The sequence below is a fragment of the Oncorhynchus clarkii genome, chromosome 12 (assembly GCF_045791955.1).
Source record: "Oncorhynchus clarkii lewisi isolate Uvic-CL-2024 chromosome 12, UVic_Ocla_1.0, whole genome shotgun sequence".
In the NCBI taxonomy this organism is placed as follows: Eukaryota; Metazoa; Chordata; class Actinopteri; order Salmoniformes; family Salmonidae; genus Oncorhynchus; species Oncorhynchus clarkii.
In genome coordinates, this window is record NC_092158.1 from 47,977,940 (window position 1) to 47,994,312 (window position 16,373).

General features: G+C 42.6%; 1 protein-coding gene across 3 annotated transcripts in view; it reads right to left on the minus strand.

Moving 5' to 3' along the window:
- Nucleotides 1–16,373, minus strand: part of LOC139420760 (transmembrane protein 132E-like) — a 367,970-nt gene that overhangs the window by 60,973 nt on the left and 290,624 nt on the right. For all 3 annotated transcript variants that reach the window (XM_071170969.1, XM_071170970.1, XM_071170968.1), the window contains exon 3: nt 4,707–4,847. In XM_071170969.1, the coding sequence (XP_071027070.1) occupies nt 4,707–4,847 (141 nt within the window). The remainder of the gene's footprint in view (nt 1–4,706; nt 4,848–16,373) is intronic.

The following is a 16,373-nucleotide window of genomic DNA, read 5'->3' on the forward strand; positions in this document are numbered from 1 at the left end:
ATGGCTCACATCAACATCATTATCCCAGAAACCCTAGACACACTCCAATTCACATACCGCCCCAATAGATCCACAGATGACGCAATCTCAATCACACTCCACATTGCCATTGCACACCTTGACAAAAGGAACACCTATGTGAGAATGCTGTTAATTGATTACAGCTCAGTGTTCAACACCATAGTGCCCACAAAGCTCATCACTAAGCTAAGGACCATGGGACTAATCACCTCCCTCTTTAACTGGATCCTGGACATCCTGATGGTTCATCCCCAGGTGGTAAGGGTAGGCAACACCACATCTTCCACGCTGATCCTCAACACGGGGGCCCCTCAGGGGTGTGTGATTAGTCCCCTCCTGTACTCTCTGTTCACCCACGACTGTGTGGCAAAGCACGACTCCAACACAATCATTAAGTTTGCTGATGACACAATGGTGGTAGGCCTGACCGACAATGATGAGACAGCCGATAGGGAGGAGGTCATGAAAGACAGGAAACATTCATTATTGTGTCTTTGGTTGTGTACACTTCTTAATTATGGGGTTCACATCTAGATATTGGGAAACGTATGTGATTAAACATGGAACAATTTGTGCAAAGATGTAATGTGATGTTAACCTTCTAAATGAGAAAATATGGGTTTTCATACGAAGTTAACCAAATCAATGGCCACGCCCAAGTGAGCATAGACATTAGGTTGGCATCATGGACTGCCCTTTTCTCAGAAGTGTGTAAAACCACGTCCTACAACATTTACATGAAGTCGGAGAACGCTGGGATGGAGTCCCCATGTTGGAGTCCCCATTCTATAGTCCATTAGACCAGAAAATATGGAGCTGATGCTACATGTTGAAATGGTTAAGAACTACAACTCTATAGGTCACGGAGACCATACAGCTGTAGTTTTGGCTACACGGCTGGAAATGGTTCAACTCTGAGACTAATCGATCACTACAGAACAAGAGCAAACACTAGACGTATAATTACTAGTCCGCAGCTAGAAATGACAAAAGTCTAGTACGAGAATACTGACAACCACGGAAGCATCTATTCTATGCAACAACCATCTGTACACCTGACGTATCCATTACAACAGACACTATCCAGAGCCGCTGAGAAAGCAACAACTACGAAATACATTATGACCTCTAGGGAAATTAACCAGAGACTCTGATGAACTGACTCTCCAGCAGATGGGCCGGCGATTCTCACAGAGAAGACAACAACAACATATGGGCATAAATATATACATTGCATTTATTCTCGAATGAGCGGCCATTCATGTGCATAGGATTAGCATTTCGATGAATATACAGTTGAAGTCGGATGTTTAAATGTATTTGGCTAAGGTGTATGTAAACTCAGTTTTTCACAATTCCTGACATTTAATCCGAGTAAAAATGCCCTGTCTTAGGTCAGTTAGGATCACCATTTCAATATAAGAATGTGAAATGTCAGAATAATAGCAGAGAGAATTATTTTTTTCAGCTTTTATTTCTTTCATCACATTCCCAGTGGGTCAGAAGTTTACATACACTCAATTAGTATTTGGTAGCATTGCCTTTAAATTGTTTAACTTGGGTCAAACGTTTCGGGTAGCATTCCCACAATAAGTTGGGTGAATTTTGGCCCATTTGCCCTGACAGAGCTGGTGGAATTGAGTCAAGTTTGTAGGCCTCCTTGCTCACACACGTTTTTCAGTTATGCCCACACATTTTCTATAGGATTGAGGTCAGGGCTTTGTGATGGCCCTCCAATACCTTGACTTAGTTCTCATTAAAACATAACTATGGAAGTATGCTTAGGGTCATTGTCCATTTGAATACCAATTTACCGACCAAGCTTTAACTTCCAGACTGATGTCTTGAGGTGATGCTTCAATATATCCACAGAATTTTCCTGCCATCTATTTTGTGAAGTACATCCGTCCCTCCTGAAGCAAAGCACCCCCACAATATGATGCTGCCACCCCTGTACTTCACGGTTGGAATGGTGTTCTAGGGCTTTTTTCCTCTAAACATAACGATGGTGATTATGGCCAAACAGTTCTATTTTTGTTTCATCAGACCAGAGGACATTTCTCCAGAAAGCACGATCTTTGTCCTCATGTGCAGTTGCAAACCGTAGTCTGGCTTTTTTATGGCGGTTTTTGAGCAGTGGCTTCTTCCTTGCTGAGTGGCCTTTCAGGTTACGTTGATATAGGACTCGTTTTACTGTGGATATAGATACTTTGTACCTGTTTCCTCCAGCATCTTCACAAAGTCCTTTGCTGTTGTTCTGGGATTGATTTGCACTTTTCGCACCAAAGTATAGAATGTGTCTCCTTCCTGAGCAGTATGACGGCTGCGTGGTCCCATGGTGTTTATACTTGCCTACTATTGTTTGTACAGATGAACGTGGTACCGTCAGGTGTTTGGAAATTGCTCCCAAGGATGAACCAGACTTGTGGAGGTCTACAATTTTTTTCTGAGGTCTTGGCTGATTTCTTTTGATTTTCCCATGATGTCAAGCAAGAGGCAGGTAGACCTTGAAGGTAGACCTTGAAAAACATCCAAAGGTACATTGCCAATTGACTCGAATGATATCAATTAACCTATCAGAAGCTTCTAAAGCCATGACATAATTTGACATAATTGACATAATTCCAAGCTGTTTAAAGGCACAGTCACCTTGCTGTATGTAAGCTTCTGCCCCACAGGAATTGTGATACAGTGAATTATAAGTGAAATAATCTGTCTGTAAACAATTGTTGTAAAAATGACTTGTGTCATGCACAAAGTAGATGTCCTAACCGACTTGCCAAAACTATAATTTGTTAACAAGAAATGTGTGGAGTGGTTGAAAAACGAGTTTTAATGACTCCAACCTAAGTGTATCTAAACTTCCGACGTCAATTGTAATTACCAACTGTGTGTTGTCAATCCATTTTGTCTCTCCCGCTCTTTTCTGGCTCCACCCCTTTCAATTGTCTAGCAAGCAGTCATACCGGTTTAGCCCACTAGGGACTTTTCAATGCATTGTGTTAGTAACCAATATCTACTGTTTGTTTGTTATGTATTTTTGTGATTATTTAGTTAGTAAATAAATAATTAAGCCAATTTGTATATTGCCGATTCATCATTTAGGCTAGGGTTCATGCAGATATCCAAGAGTTTGCGACGTTCAGTAATGAGAATTGATGAGGTAATAACGATACATTAATAGAAGACTAATCGATAAGATATGACAATTTCTGAAGAGTCGATTCAGGAAATAGAGACTCCATAAACATTTTCCCGTGGTGCCCCGATTTCCTGGTTAATTAAAGTTTACATGATTAGTTTAATCAGGTAATAATAATTACACATAGAGAATTGATTTGATAAAATAACAGTCATCACATTTAATGATAGTCCAAACACAACACTATCATTGTCCAAACACACCAAGAAAGTTGCGAAGAGGGCACAACAAGGATTTTTCCGCCTCAGGGGACTGAAATGATTTGGCATGGTTACCCAGATCCTCAAAAAGTTCTACAGCTGCACCATCAAAAGTATCGTGACCGTTTGCATCACCGCCTGGTATGGCAACTGCTCGGTAAGGTGCTACAGAGGGTAGTTCATCACTGGGGCTAAGCTTCCTGCCATCCAGGACCTATATGCTAGGCAGTGCCATAGGAAGGCCCAAAAAATTGGCAGACTCCAGTCACCCAAGTCATAAACGATTCCATCTGCCACTGCACGGCAAGCGGTAACGGAGCACCAAGTCTAGCTCCAAAAGGCTCCTTAACAGCTTCTACCCCAAGCCATAAGGCTGCTGAAAAATTAATCAAATGGCCACCCAGACTATTTGCATTGACCGCCCCTTTGTGTTTACACTGCTGCTACTCCCTGTTTATTATCTATGCATAGTCACTTTACCCCTACCTACATGTACAAATTACCTTGACTAACCTGTACCCCTGCACATTGACTTGATACCGGTACCCCCTATATCCCTTTTTTCTTTGGATTATTTAGTAAATATTTTCTTAATTCTATTTTCTTAAAACTACATTGTTGGTTAAGGGCTTGTAAGCAAGCATTTCACGGTAAGGTCTACACATGTTGTATTCGGCGCATGTGACAAATAACATTTGATATAATCATGGGTACCTTTGCCCAGTGACAGGCAAAGATATTGCTGCCATGTTTGGCAATGACAGAATCCCATCTCCATGGCACTGTAATGCAGCGACATATAAAAGTTAAACTGTACATATAATTTTGGCATTTTTCTATTGGTTTTGTCTACACATAAAATGGATCCATCACTGAAGTTGATAATCAAGCTGTAAAAAGGATACTACAGTTTAATGTAGTGGTCCCCCAATCAGCTTTCTGCCAAGCAGGGAAAAATGTTGAAATCTTTGGTGTAAGCATATATTTTAAGCGTATCATACCTTATCTAAATATATTTTATATGGCTTTGCATTTAAGCAATTTATTTAACAAAGCATATCCAAAGATTTTTTGGACAGATACCCTAAACTGGATCCATATCTACAGTATATTGCAAATAGGTCTATTGTAAATAGGACGTTTTGAAGATGTCTCGTATCGTCTTTCAAAGAACAAACCATCTTAAAGTTTTTACCAGTGTGCTGGGCACGACCACCTCACTCCCTCTGTGGTGTTTAATTAAGTTAGATGGTTTGTGTTTAGTCACAAGGCTGTTGACTTACCCGGCTTGTACTCCTTTGTTCTTGTTCACGTTGATGGTGGTGATGGAATGCTTCGCCCCGGACTGCACCTCCCAGTCCACAGTCCACTGGGCATTCTTTGACTTGGTTTGCAGAAGATTCACCCCTTTCTTTGCCTTGACCCTGTAATCGACAGATAAAAGGAATAAACTTTATGAACAGTTCATGATTTATCTGCGAGGTCAGAGGTTGTCGGTTTGTTTTTATACTATAGTTCCATCATGTGCACTGTAACACATTGGGGCAAATGCAATTTCAAAATGTCAATAATTGAAAGTTAATGTAGATCAGTGGCCACCAGCCGGTCGATTGTGGCGTTCCTAGTCAATCATTAAACATTTCTGTAGAATAGTTAACGATAAAGCCTTGCGCTCCTTGTGCTGTTGGAGGTAGATGCACTTGATTCAGAAGCTTTTTTCTCATTTTCTCATTTTGAACCATTTCATTTGCCTGAAGGGAGCTGAATCAAGCTAAATCAAGTGTGCCTACTGCACTGGCTAATCGGATAGCTTAAATCACTGAGCCTACAGCTTCCACAACACCACAGCAAAGTTTGATAATAGCCTACATGAGATTTCACAACTTTTAAAACCATAACCATAGAGAGATTGTTAAAGAATACAGCAAAGAGTGAGTTCATGTTTTTATTCAGCACTGTCAACACTGTTTTTATTCAAGACTTTTGCAAAACATAAGACGTGCTTCTCCTACTTCCACTCGCACTACAACCAGCACTGCAGCTACAATGAATGTTTCAGTAGGCATGAATTTTCATTATTAGCAGCTTGTCGTGTCTATTTTTATAGCGAGGAATATTTCACCTTCTCTGGTCATAGGAACAACATGAATTTGTGCATTAGGCATAGAAAACCTGGTGCGACTCAAGTTTCACCATCAGGTTAGGCTTACTGCACAAACATAATTCCTACAGAACTATTTTTATTAGGTTAATGTTGCATAGGCTTACATTTTTTAAGTCCTGTTAAAAACAATAATCTGAGCGGTAGATCTCCGCTTGCTTTTTGATTCCGAAAGTGACCTCGACTCCGAAAAGGTTGGTGATCGCTGATGTATATGGACAATGTGGTGATACATCTTATCTAAAGACAAAGGCTATTGCACTCGAGAGTATTTTTCATCCAGCCAACTGTATATTAAGCATCAGGAAAATTATAAAAATCCACTCCATATTCTTTGGTTCCATAATCTTTTGAGAGAGCTTGAAAATTGTACTGCACAAGGGTTTTAAAGACTATGATCCATTTCAGTGACTCCATTAATTCCCCCATATAAATGAGAGGGTATGAGGAATGTGAATTGAGCTTGCCCTAGCACTCGCACAAAGCCGAGTAATGAGTGAGTGTAGCAAATCAGAAAGGTTCAGCTGTGACTAGTAATAAGCACTGATTCTGTAATACTCTCGCCAGCTTTGTAGCTCTGATAGAGGAAAATGGAGGAGCCTGTGTGAACTACTTCGGCTAAGACATTATTTATTAATTCCACACAGATGCCGTCTGCCATGGCAACTTCTATTAAGCACTGCGCTGGAGTGGATGACTGCTAAACAAGAGCGGTTAGCTCTAAATGCTCCTAATCCTTCAAGGCCATATAGCGAGAAAATGTTTTGAGTACAAACACATGCTCTGAAAGAGTATTTAAGAAATGACTTCTCTATAACACTCAATGTGTTTTAATTAACTGTTGTATGTAAACTTGTATGTAACTTATGGAGAATCATCATGTTTAGCACATTTAGCTAACCTGGATTGGTGTATAGCTCTTCATCCATCTAGTCTTGAATACATTTCTCAGATTGTCAAAGAGTGTGGTTAACACCTTCAAACACAACAATCCAGTGATGGCTCTATGCAACGGAAAGCAACTATATTGAGTGACAGGCACTCCTTGCCTCTGGATCATGAACAGCAATCTCAACAATCATCTCGAGCACTCCAATATCTATCTTGTTTATCACTCCAAGTAAACAGCTTTGAGGTTTGACAGTCAGTACAGAGCCTTGCAGCTGAAGAGCCAGAGGAAAAGAGAAGGAAGAAAACCTGGCTGGCAGGGATATGTTCTTAAGAGGGGCATGCTGGGAAAATTTGAATGTTCGAGCCAAGGAGATATCAGAGGGGATCGCAAATCAAAAACCTGCAACTGGCAATGTTCACATCTGATACAGAATTGACTCATATCTTTGTTGCAGTGCGGTGGCAGACACAGCTGGGAACCAAATTGTGTGTTTTGCAGAGGTTTGATGGTAACTAATTAACATAACATGATGATGCGTACAGTTAAGGCTTGTCAAAACAGCAAACTCCTTCACATTGTGAAATTTTGGGGGGGATGAGAGTCAGCCGTATGCCTGGCAGGTTGTTCTGCGACCTATACATCGGAATTCTGACCATATTTATTCAGGCTCTTGTAATCATAATCAATTTTATTTCATTTAACTAGGCAAGTCAGTTAAGAACAAATTCTTATTTACAATGACGGCCCCTTGTTCAGGGGCAGAACAACAGATTGTCTCCTTGTCAGCTCAGGGATTCGATCTAGCAACCTTTCGGTTACTGGCCCAATGCTCTAATCACTAGGCTACCTGCCACCCCAAGGCTGACCAAACACTTAAAAAGGGTGACAGCAAATTAATTGAGGGGGTGAATCATTCTGCCGGCTTAACCCTCAACTGGTTTCAAACGCTCCCTCCCTATGAACTGCCTGCTCCCTCTGCACTCCCTCCCTTTGCCTTTAAACTGCCTGCTCCCTACGCACTCCCTCCCTTTGCCTTTGAACTGCCTGCTCCCTCTGCACTCACCTGATGACTGGACCATGACCAAGAGAGGCTGCAGCTCCCTGTTTTTCAATGAGGCCTAGGTTTACTCTTATCTCCCGCTCTACGCTGCTGCCCGCCCTCTGAAAAAACACCTTCATTTTCAAATGATAAATCTCCGAAGGAGCAAGGCAAGATTTGAATCTCTGTACGCAGTTATCGCACGCATCTTTCCCTAGGGAGTGAATCTGTGTGGAGGAACGGTGCACACCTGGAGTGTGCCCTTTCCAAACAGTAAACCCACAAACAGAGTTGGATTGGTTTGGTTCAGATGAAAGAAGACGGCTCTAAAGATCTAGCCCAGCTCCAAGTGTCACCTTCAGTACCAAGTTATGATTAGCAGACCACCTCCCGGTAAACAAGACAGAACACAGTGGGACTCTAACTGTTCAAAGTTGGCAAGGAGTCAACACCAAGACTTGGTTGTTAATGTGGTTTCAAGCCATCTGAATCAATGGCTTATAGGCAGTATTAATCCAGGTAGTGTAACGGGCTATGTTTATTCTTCACATTTACACCAGTCAAATTACAGCAAAGAGAAGGTTTTAACTGGAAACGAAAATATTAATAGAAACACTGTTGATTGTTCTTTAGGTTCAAGTCTAGCGCCCAATCCAGCCATATCCGCCTCTTCCCTCACTTTCCTTCCTCGTTTTCAGGCTCTCCTAGACACAACTCTCCTGTGTGTGAAATTATCCAGCATCCACAACAAATCCTTTGTTTAGAGACCACTCACAGATTGCACATCAGTTTTTTGGCAGTTGTTAGAGGTAGCATGTTGCGGTGAGGAGTGACAAAAACAAACATTTGACCATGTTGGCGGTGACAACAGCTCACAGATAAAGTGATTTGCCAACGTTGGGAGGCCAACGTTGGGCTTTCACGTCGGTGCCCTTGGCAGACCTCGATAAGCAAATGCAGGGGAAAAAGTTAATAAATAGGAACTAAAATGTTAGCACTAGAATTTCTCAAAGGCATAATCTGCACTCCTTTTTGCTCTACTGCAAAAACAGGGCCTCTTCAACAACTAAATTTGGTCAGCAAAGCCTTTTTCCACTCATCTGTCGACTGAAGCTCCATTCATTTCTCTAATAGGCCACATTAGAGACAACTTCTCCACTTGGAGTTCTGCAGTCAAAACAAATTCCCACTCCATGACAATATATTATTTGGCTATCAATGTATGCTTGTCCTTGGCCCTGTGCTTGATTCCTTTGCCCGTTTCATGTGATGTGATTCAATCCATGACATAACAGCTCGGCATGATATGTTTAAGGAAGCTTGCGAAACCTTATTATATGTTTCCAGGATTTTGCACCCTTGAATTGGCAGCTTTTAATTTTTTTTTTACTTAACTAGGCAAGTCAGTTAAGAACAAATTCTTATTTACAATGACGGCCTTCCCCAGCCAAACCCGGACGATGCTGGGGCCAATTGTGTGCCGCCCTATGGGACTCCCAATCACGGCAGGATGTGATACAGCCTGGATTTGAACCAGGGACTGTAGTGATGCCTCTTGCCTTCGACCGCTGCGCCACTCGGGAGTCAGAGTTTGATGTAATGTGAGGCTCAAACATATTCCGGTACCACTCCACTTAAGCCATGAATTGCACTGACAGAGCTATTATTTCAAAACTGCCACAACAACCATGGATTATGTTTACAAGGTGCGCTGCAAGTGACTGCTGTAGAAAATAGCACAAGAGACTATTAAATAACCTTTTAACCACAAAAGTACCATTCAACCGGGGTTCATTGAAGGTCCACAAGCAGTTCATGAGTAGTTATTTATTGAATTGTGATCTCAGATATTGTGTATGCCAGACCTTGAGACTCACTGTTCGGCATTAAAATACAATGTTGACCATAGTCCTTTCTGATATCCCTCATACCTGTATATTATATCAAAAGTAAAGTCTCGTCGGGCCCAAAGTTGACTAAAGAGATAGAGAGAGCGAGAGAGAGACCTTAGTTTTGCATCGCCTCGGGGGAGCAGCACATGCCTCCTGCTCATTATTGTGGGAATATGAGAGGAACATCAATACGAGGATGTGTCAACCTCCCTCTCTAGCCATGTGGACATTCTGCCATAATTGGCAGCGTGCAGCCATCAGGACAGATGTTCGCTTTGCAAAGAGATGCCTGGCACCCCAAAAAGATTGGATGCACTTGTCACACTGCTGATGCTCGTCTGATGGTAAACCGAGTGGCCAGCCTAGGCCATGTGACGGGGCAGCCGCCACGGGTCGGGAATTATCAGCATCTTCAGTAATCTCTCGCTAAAACAAAAGACGATATGGGACGTGGACAGCGAGGGATGACCCGACAGTCAGGATTTACACTAATCTGACAAATCATCTGAGGAGAAAAGGACCAAAGGCACGTATAATAGTTTTCTTGGGGCTCTTTCGAAGATGCAGAGTATAGGAGCGTATAACTGTCGATCTGACATGAGCATGCGTAAAGTGTATTAATCTGAGAAAAACAGTTTTGACAAAAGCAGCAAAGGGTAACCGAATAATGACGATCATGTTTGTATTCGTAACTATCCAACTACCAGTCTCAAAATGCAAAACAACTTTTAAGTTATCCTGATTATTTGAGCTGATAAAAGTTTGCACTTAATTTGATCAGCTTTACACCTGGCTCGTTGTTTTGACTCATCTAGCGGTCATGGCAGGGTTAAGAAGTTTCCGCAGACCAAATAGGCAATGAGAAAAAAGTGTAGAAAACCAAAACAGAGAAGATGTAGAGCTGCCTCATTACAATCACAACAATAGTTTCAACAGCTGTTTCAAATATGGCTCCTGACTACTTACAATGAAATGCAATTACAGTACCCAAAACAGAGGGTGCCTGGGAGGGAGGAGGGGTTGAGAGAGCAGGTTACGGCTCCTGTCTTATCTTTAAGTAGTGAGATGGTCTGATGTGTTTCCCTCAAGTGGAGACTCCATTATCTGTGCCCTGATGGCACTGATGCAAATGCAGCCATCTGCACACACACATACGCACGCACACACACACAAACCACAGACATGCAGGTGCACACACTCAGGCACACAAACACACATCCTGACGGCACTGATGCATGCAGCTATCTGCACACACAAACACTTATGCACACACACACACACACAAACCACAGATACACACACACACAGGCACTGCATGACGGTGGTAGGGACAACGGTGGCTGGGAATCCGTCCTCCAGGAAAACAATTATTCTAAGTAGTTTTCCCATCAGCCAAAGCCATGAGCAGAAGACCCTCGGGTGAGCCAGAACCTTTCTGTGGAGGCAATCGGGGAAAAGCCGCTCTCCAATTTATTTGATAAGGCGAGTGGAACTGAGCGCTGCCAACAGCCGAAGAGAACAAGAAAATCAGGGCTTCTCTGAAACCAAGTTGCTGACATTTTCAGAGTTCACATCAGAGAGAGAGAGAGAGAGAGAGACAGAGACAGAGACGTTTGCACATATGAATGCTGCCAGAACAAAAGCTAGTTGTCACATTGTGATTGGATACTCGGTTACTCTCTGTGAGGAATCTGAATACTGATACACTTGACAAGGTAAAATGATTTTCAGGGTGGGGGAGCTTTGACGATTACACCGGAAGCAGTGTGAGATTAAGTGCTGGGGAGAACTCTATTATTGTTATGCGGTTCAGAGAACTTCTCCATCCGTCTTGATGCGGCGTCTCATCTCTCGACCCCTCTTGCCAACAGGAAATAAACGTTAGCGCCATATTAATTTGATGTCGAGATAAATGTCATTTTGAGCACTTCTAAAGATCAACGAAATATCAGATTATATCCAGTGCTTATTGAATGTCAGAGGAAATACAGGAGACCTGGGATGGACTGACAGAGTAAGGAAACAAGAGGACAAAAGGGACAATCCCTCGATTTGGGTCAGCTTGGTTTTGGAAGGCCCCACATACATCTTAAAGCATCCGGTACAAAAATTAAAACTAAAAGAGAAAAACAAATCCCACCAATTGATTGAACGATTACACACAATGATAACAGTGGGGATAGGCGAGCACACGGCTTCCCAACGCAAACCTAGAGCTTCTAAACAGTGATGCCTCATGCTGTTGTTGCTGCTGTGAGTGGGCCAGTTCTGTTCTCCAAAGGAACCTTCTTTTCATCCTTTTCTCTCACGCATCAACTCTCATTATGTTCACACTGTTCTGTCAACCATACCTCCCCTTTCTACTCCCATGCATGATTCCCTTCCTCCTTCACCCCCTCGCCCCTTCCTCACTCACTGTCTATCCTCTTCAATAAATCACTTCCAACACATAGCTGTTCAATTAAAATTTTACTAGATATTGCTGGGGGCTAGTCTGTCTAATCAGGGGCCCTGTAGATATAGGTAATTCGTCTCACTAACCTACTACGCCGGATGCCCTGATAAACCATCATGTAGCAGTCATGGCCTGTATTGACCAGCGCCTTTAAAGATAATTGCATTTTCATATCTCCCCAGCGAAATGGAGAGCCGTCTTCTTTATAGACAGTAAATGGAGACGACAGCTACTCACTGGCGCAACCTCCTCCTTTACTGCCCTGCAACACAGACTCTCAGACTCATAGTTCTACTATATGGATGTTGTGGAAGTGCAATACCATGAAGGAGCCACCAGGTGGCCGTCTGCTCACTGGGAGAAAGGGGGGTTGCAGAAGTGGGGCTATGAGAGGGATACTGGGTGGGGAAGGTGTTAAAGTTATATTGGGTGGGGTTTTGGTGTTAATAAATGTAAAATGTGATTCTCACATGATTAGATATGCTGTGATTTCGAGCTGGATTCAAAAGGACAATTGCTAGTTTGCCATATACCCTATCTGGACTGTGTTAATCTTTTTCCCATTTCTAGACTTCATGGCAGGTGCTTCAGACCCACATAGCCAGGTGATTTATCAACAAATGATACTCAGTTTGGGCAATGTCTCGATAAATGTGCAAAAAAAAATCAACATCACCTAAGTCATTAAGCATCTCTCCACAAAAAACAAAGGTAGAAAAAAAGTTGAAAGGAAATAAAGCTAACCAGCGTGCTTCCAAATGGCATGTTACCATTACTCCCCGTGACCTCAGCCTTAACTCCAGGTGGAAATGTGCCACTGTTTAATATACTCCGACCTGTCCTCACTGCAACCTCGCCTTAATCTATTTCCCCAGGCTACTGTTAAATCGCTCTGCTTCAGATCCCTCCATCTGCTCCCTTTCTTACCCTCCCCCCCTCTCTTAACCCTCCCTTACTGATCCAAATAACTGTGCCTTGAGTTGAACGCTGATTAGGAGGCAGCGCTATCCGGTTCACCACTCTTGGAGTTGGAGGAGGAGAGCAACAGCGTAGGGAGATATATCTGTCTGCATATTGGTTGGTTGGTTCCCCTGGCCAGCGATTACACGCCCATAGTGAATTTGGACAGTCGTTGCCCAGGATGGCCTTTTAAAAAAATCTAAATCAACACATCCAGACCGCCTCAAATGAGGTCTCCATCGACAATCAAAGCAAAATGCGCTGGGCTCTGGTTTTCAATGTCAATATGGGATCTAGGTTATACACCTTCCATATAACTTCATTTTTGAAAACGATGGAGGATGGTTTGTAAAGTGGGAGCGGCTAAGCCAAATGAAGCATAACGTGGAGGCAGCGCAGTTGATCGGTATTGTAACTGACCCTGATAATGATCACTGGCCATCAAACTGTAAAACTTCAAGCGTGTGCAATAGCTAATAAAAACAATGCGGGATAGTAAAACTCAGCAAAAATCACTCAAGGCCTGGTGCATTAGGTGAGGGCTGCGGAATGACTTGGATTGCATTTCAAGAGGTTATCACACTCACACTCTCTCACACTCTCTCACACTCTCACACTCTCTCACACACACACACACACACACACACACACACACACACACACACACACACACACACACACACACACACACACACACACACACACACACACACACACACACACACACACACACACACACACCAACCAACCAACCAACCAACCAACCAACCAACCAACCAACGGTTCCACCCCAAAATCCTAAGTATGCCATAATCATTATACTTAAATCTATGTGTAAAAAATATGATTATTTTTCTGCATATCTAAGCATACCTCTTGAGCTGTCTGTATCTTCCTGACAGTTTTTTTTTAAAGAAACAAAATACTTCTCTGCATCTCTGCTAAGATCTGGGTAAAATATTGAAAGGAATGTGAGTATTATTCAGTACATTTAGTAATTGCTTGCTTTGTAAAGTCTACCAACCTTGCCAGCAGGCATGCCAGCTAAGATAGTTAGACAAGCTACTCTAACTTGATTGATAGACTGAAATGGCTTCTTGGTAGGTAATTATGAAGTTGGGAGATTGGAAACCTATCTGGGCTAGCTAAAGCCAATTTCATACAATTGCTAGGTGGCTCGTAGTATAACAGAGAAACAACAAAAAATGATATTTTTTAAACAGAACAAATCTGAGGGGCACGTGCCCCTGTGCCCCCTATGGGCATGACACCTCTGAGAAAAAAAACCATTGACAAGGGTGACAATGACACCACCCCCTCTTTCAAAAAAGAAAGCCGTGAAATACCTAGACCGCTGAGCTGGAAGAGTGCCTTAACCCGTCGTCGTTGGCGTGACAATTTGAAATCCATGTTACATCAAGGGCTCAGGCCAGATCACGAGGCATCATGGCTGATGAGGGAACATGTACTTTTCACATGCTCAGGGCCATGTGGTTTTTAAAGCAAGTTTGCTGAAATGGAAGAAAGCATTATTTTGTGCAACCAGGCTTTTATAAAAGCAGCATAAAACTCTCTCGATCTCACTCTCCTCTTTCTCTCCCTCCTACATGAGACAGAGCAGAGCAATTAAGGACAAAACCTAACCCTGAGCTGAGCCTGCTGACTGTGCCAAACAGGCCAAGCACATTTGGTATTGTCACCCCCGGACTATTATCGGTGGGGTATTATTTGTCAGAGAGGTAATGTGACAAAATGCCCAAGGCATTGACACATCATCTTTCTAAGGCAACCGAAGCCAACAATAGCATTTCAAAGCAATTGACATGAAAATAAACCATTGACATGAAATCCCGACAAATAAGACAGGCTAGTCTGATGGAATTACAGTGCATTCAGAAAGTATTCAGACTCTTTTACTTTTTCCACATTTTGTTACATTGCAGCATAATTCTAAAATTGATTAAATAAATGAAAATCCTTAGTAATCTACACACAATACCACTTAATGACAAAGCAAAAACAGGTTTTTATAAATTTTAGCAAATGTATTAAAAATAAAAAACAAAATATACCTTATTGACTTAAGTATTCAGACCTTTTGCTATGAGACTCGAGATGGAGCTCAGGTGCATCCTGTTTCCATTGATAATCCTTGAGATGTTTCTACAACTTGATTGAAGTCCACCTGTGGTAAATTCAATTGATTGGACATTATTTGGATAGGCACACACCTGTCTATATAAGGTCCCACAGCTGACATTGGATGTCAGAGCAAAAACAAGCCATGAGGTCGAAGGAATTATCCATAGAGCTCAAAGACAGGATTGTGTTGAGGCACAGATCTGGGGAAGGGTACCAAAAAATGTTTGCAGCATTGAAGGTCCCAAAACACACAGTGGCCTCCATCATTCTTAAATTGAAGAAGTTTGGAACCACCAAGACTCCTAGAGCTGGCCGCCCGGCAACACTGAGCAATTGGGGAGAAGGGGCTTGGTCAGGGAGGTGACCAAGAACCCAATAATCACTCTGACTGAGCTCTAGAGTTGGAGAACCTTCCAGCAGGACAACCATCTCTGCAGCACTCCACCAATCAGGCCTTTATGGTAGAGTGGCCAAACGGAAGCCACTCATCATGAAAAGGCACATGACAGCTGCTTGGAGTTTGCCAAAAGGCACCTAAAGACTATCAGGCCATGAGAAACAAGATTCTCTGGTCTGATGAAAACAGAGTTGAACTTTTGGGCCTGAATGCCAAGCATCACGTCTGGAGGAAACCTGGCACCATCCCCTACGGTGAAGCATGGTGGTGGCAGCATCATGCTGAGGGGATGTTTTTCAGCGGCAGGGACTGGGAGAATAGTCAGGATTGAGGGAAAGATGAACGGGGCAAAGTGCAAATAAATCCTTGATTAAAACCTGCTCCAGAGAGATCAGGACCTCAGACTGGGGGCGAAGGTTCACCTTCCAACAGGACAAACTTAAGCACACAGCCAAGACAATGCAGGAGTGTCTTCGGGACAAGTCTCTGAATGTCCTTGAGTGGCAAAGCCAGAGCCCGGACTTAGACCCAGTCGAACATCTCTGGAGTGACCTGAAAATAGTTGTGCAGCAACGCTCCCCATCCAACCTGACAGAGCTTGAGCGGATCTGCAGAGAATAATGGGAAAAACTCCCCAAAAACAGGTGCACCAAGCTTGTAGCTTCATACCCAAGAGGAATCAATGCTAAAATTGCTGCGGAAGGTGCTTCAACAAAGAACTGAATAGGGTCTGAATACTTACAAAAATGTAATATTTTCATTTTTTTATGTTTTATAAATTAGCAAACATTTCTAAAACCCTGTGTTGGCTTTGTCATTATGGGGTATTGCATGTAGATTGATGAGGAAAAACACGTTAGACTAAAAACATGTGGAAAAAGTCAAGGGGTCTGAATGCATTCCAAAGGCACTGTATGCTCCACTTCCAAGTGAGCTTCATATTTGGGTTTTTCAAGAAAATGAGGGCAAGAAAAAAAAGTTCACATTTAACCAGTGACTGGGGCTGTTCTAT